This window comes from Benincasa hispida, chromosome 7 (assembly GCF_027475165.1).
Source record: "Benincasa hispida cultivar pf3 chromosome 7, pf3_genome.v1.1, whole genome shotgun sequence".
NCBI classification, from domain to species: Eukaryota; Viridiplantae; Streptophyta; class Magnoliopsida; order Cucurbitales; family Cucurbitaceae; genus Benincasa; species Benincasa hispida.
In genome coordinates, this window is record NC_143484.1 from 27,261,559 (window position 1) to 27,265,469 (window position 3,911).

General features: G+C 29.8%; 1 protein-coding gene across 1 annotated transcript; it reads right to left on the minus strand.

The window, feature by feature from the left end:
• Positions 1–292: 292 nt before the first annotated feature.
• On the minus strand, positions 293–1,912 carry LOC120081685 (uncharacterized). The gene is made up of 2 exons (XM_039036770.2): positions 1,439–1,912; positions 293–558 (listed from the first exon to the last, which is right to left on the minus strand). The coding sequence occupies exons 1-2, from the start codon at positions 1,769–1,771 to the stop codon at positions 388–390; spliced, it is 504 nt and encodes a 167-aa protein (XP_038892698.1). The 5' UTR covers positions 1,772–1,912; the 3' UTR covers positions 293–387.
• Between the last annotated feature and the right edge of the window lie 1,999 nt (positions 1,913–3,911).

Genomic DNA, 3,911 nt, shown 5'->3' on the forward strand with positions numbered 1-3,911 from the left:
CTTCCACAGGGATTCAATTCCCTTCACATCTAATAAGGATACTTGGAGTTGGAAGAACACTTTGAAACATTCAACACATAATGGTAAGTAGCTGGTTTTAACAAAAACTGAGACCTATAACGAGCATGACAATGATTTAGAATGGTGTGAGCATTGTTCAAGTCCCAATTTCCATTCTGTATCAGGTCACATCATTCAAATACTCAATTTTTGTCCTGAAACGTTTATGAAATGTCAAGGTTAATATACCAAATTCTAAAAAGTAAAAGTAACTTTGAATCAAATAACAAAATTTAAGAATACCTTTTGGTAACTTAGCCTAAAAAATAAAATGAGTGAGATGGTAATGAAGTAACAAAATGGTATTAATTAAGGGAAAAAATTGAACTATTTGGGAAAGTTAAATGATTCCCAAGTGATACCCTTTTCAAGGTATTCAATATTTGATGGATCAAATGGGCCTTTGATTCTATCTATGGATTTAATCACTGCTCTAGCTGGAAGAACACTTCTTGATGGATCAGGTGAAGTCCCATAGCTCAAGCATGATGAGAATCCCTGTAATTCACACCCAAATTCATTTTCAGATCAACCTTTGATCTTTAGAGAAAAATTATAATAAACTTTTACTTTGGTTTTTATATATTTTTGAGTAAATTATACCTTAAAATCTACCATTATCTATCAATGTTATTCAACATATATATATATATATTACAAGAATGGTGGGATGAGAGATTGAACTTCAGACCACCTCTAACGAAAGAGCACATGTCAATACCACATTATCATTTGTTTATGGCTTTTGATTTTTAGAAATTAGAATTTCAATTCAAGTCCCAAACTTAGTAATACTAAATTTCTTTAAAATGAGGGAAAGAGACTTTCTAATTAAATATTTAATTCCAAGAATTGGAATTTAAGTTTAGAATCCGCCCTAATCTTTTGAGAGAGAATTTAAGCTTGAAATTTAAGGGGGAAAATGGAATAGTTACAAATATAGTTATTAGTATTTGTAGATATAGCACAATGTCGAAAAATTGCAAATATAGCAAAACTTAGATCTAATTCTTAGAGTCTATCGGTTCTAGAACATATCACTACTAAGAATCTATCACCGATAGAATATTTTACTATATTTTATAATTATTTATAATTGTTGCTATACATTTAAATATTAATCCTAAAAATAATAATGAAAAATTCAAACATTTTAAAGAAATTTAATTTAGCTAATTTAATAGACTTGAACTGATATTCTATTTTTTTTTTCAAATTAAAATACATAAACCACACGAACTCTATATAACTCAAATTAATCCAAAATAAAACTAAAACAAAATTGTATAAGGTCAAGAATAATTTAACCTAAAATAAACCTCAAGCCACATCAAACTAATTAAGTAAATTAATTTAAAAGAAACGATGTAAGGAAAACCTTAAAGACAAGAACTTCAACATGGTCGCCATCAACCGTCGCGTGAACGATGAGTGCCTCGCCGGCGGTGGCCTGGGTGTAGGATTCCAGCAGTGCAATCTGGTCGTTGTGGCCGTAATCTTCATCTTCGTCATCATCCTCGTCGTAGCGAACTCTCCGCCGAGCAGCGCAACCGTTGCGGCCGCGGCGGAGAAGAGTTCTGAAATTGAGAGATTTGTGGATCGGGAAAGAGAGGGAGATTTTGGTGAGAGATGTGTTTGGGTTGCTGGGAAATGGCCAAAGAATTGTTAGAGAATCATGAAGGATTGGGAGTTTTTGGAGGTGGGTTGCCATTTTTTTTTATGTGTTTTTAGAGGAAAGTTGAAGGAAATGTGAGATGAATTTTGACCATTGGAGATAAGGTGGAGCTCTCCACCCTATACTTTTGTTTTTTGTTTTATTGTTTGTTTTTTTCTTTTTGAAAATAACTAACTTATTTATAAAGATGGTAAAGTTTCACTATATATCTGCCATAGATATCTGCCTATTACTAATAAATAGTGATATTTTGTTATACTTAAAAATATTTTTAACCATTTTACAATTTAAAATTATTACTTTTTTTTTGTGAAATTTTAAATTGGGTTTTAATTTGTGTATTTGTATCTACATGAGCATAATTCATATGTAAATTTGTTCAACCCAAATAACCCTAATTAAAAAATGAACCAAATCCAACCCAACCATAAAATATTTAGGTTGGGCTGGTTCGGGTTAATCAGGTCATTTATTTAAAATTTTGTTCTAAAAAGAAGCAAAATGTAAATATGTAAAAATCTAATTTATTTTTTTTCATATATTGAATTAAGATTAACAACTCAATTTCAATTTATATAGTGAAAAATTTCTTTCTAAAATGTAAAGAAACTACTTTTAAGAGTTGTTGAAGAATAAATTATTAAAAAATATTGAAATTAAATAAAGTTAAAATCAACATATGTATAAATAATTGTGTTATAAGTAATAAAAAATATATATTTTAAAGTTAATAATAAGTTTGGGTTGATTTGAGTTTTATTAGGTGAACCGATGAACCAACCCAACCTTTAAAATTTTTCATTTATTTGAACCGAACCAAACTGAACCCAACTCAAATGAGTTGATAACCCAACCAAATCGCATGGATTGGGTTAGGTTGATCAGTTTTTTCGGGTCATCAAGTTTTTTGAACACCCCTAATAATTCAAATGACATAAAATATTTATTTTCGACCAAAAAGATAAAGAGGTTCAAACCTCTCATCCCATATATTATTATTAAACTAAAAAAAAGTCATCTTGATTTTAGTAGGTTGTGATTCATTAAATATATATTTTTTTAAACTTCAAAAAATTGTTTAGTGTAAAAGTGAATAATAATAGGGCATTATAAAGTTTTAGTTTTGTATCCAATAAACTTGTAATTTGTATTAAAAGATTTTGATTCAATCAAAGGCTTAATATGACACCAAAAATTTAAAGTGGAAGAAATAAAAGCGAAACATTTAAAATTTTCAAAAATGTTCAATAGCATAAATGTCCAATTTTTTTAACAAGATGATTGATTTTCTTTTTATTTTTTATTTATAAAATAAATAGTATATATCTATACTAAAAGAATTTTAACTTTTCTCTTTTGCCCTTACAATTTTAAGACCGTTCAAATAGATGCAACCATACATTAATGCCCAATTATGCTCCAATGGTAAAGGAATGTCTCTAATTTGTTGTTTGTAATGTGGGATTCACTGTCCTATTTATTAAATACTTATATCTTTCTTTCTTTATTTAATTTTTTTTTTCTTTTTTTCATAAAACTTCATAAAAATATACCTGCATGCGTGCGTGTGTTGTGTGTGTATCCTTGACCAAAGTCAAAATTGAAGAAGAAAATAAATCAAATGCTTGCGGTGAGTTTGGGTTTGGCCCATCTGTGTTTTTATATATATATATATATATGTTTAATTGAGAAGAGTAGGGGAAGGTGGCCAAATAAAAGAAGCTGACAACAATTCAAGAAAAATTAGTTGAAGCCTCGTTCTTGAGGCAGAAAGGTTTTGGCGATAATTTTGTTTTTAAGGTTTTTTTTCTTCAATTTATGTGCGGCTGTATGTATAATCGACAATACAATTTGTATTGTATTTTCTTAGTGTTCGTATTGGACTATTTAGAAGTAGATTTATGTGCGAGTTTTGAATCTTTGCAATCTTTATCATAATAAAACCTATGGTAGACGAAGTTCCGAACTTAGGGCGAACCACATTTTCTTTTTCTCTTCTCTTAATTATTTTGGTAATCTTATGTTGAAAACGGCCGAACCCTCAGAACGACGAACAGTGAACCGTGAGCAATAGAAGCTCTCCGCCTTAGAACATGCGCGGACAGAACGGGATGGACGGACGAACGCAGACGGATGGACAGACGAAATATTTTTACTAAATTAATCATCACACACA

Excerpts from the sequence above, each read along its gene's own strand:
- LOC120081685 (XM_039036770.2), bottom strand. The coding sequence starts at position 1,771 with ATGGCAACCCACCTCCAAAAACTCCCAATCCTTCATGATTCTCTAACA. Across the intron at positions 559-1,438 it reads TTGAAGTTCTTGTCTTTAAG|GGATTCTCATCATGCTTGAG; the intron begins GTTTTCCTTACA and ends TGTGAATTACAG.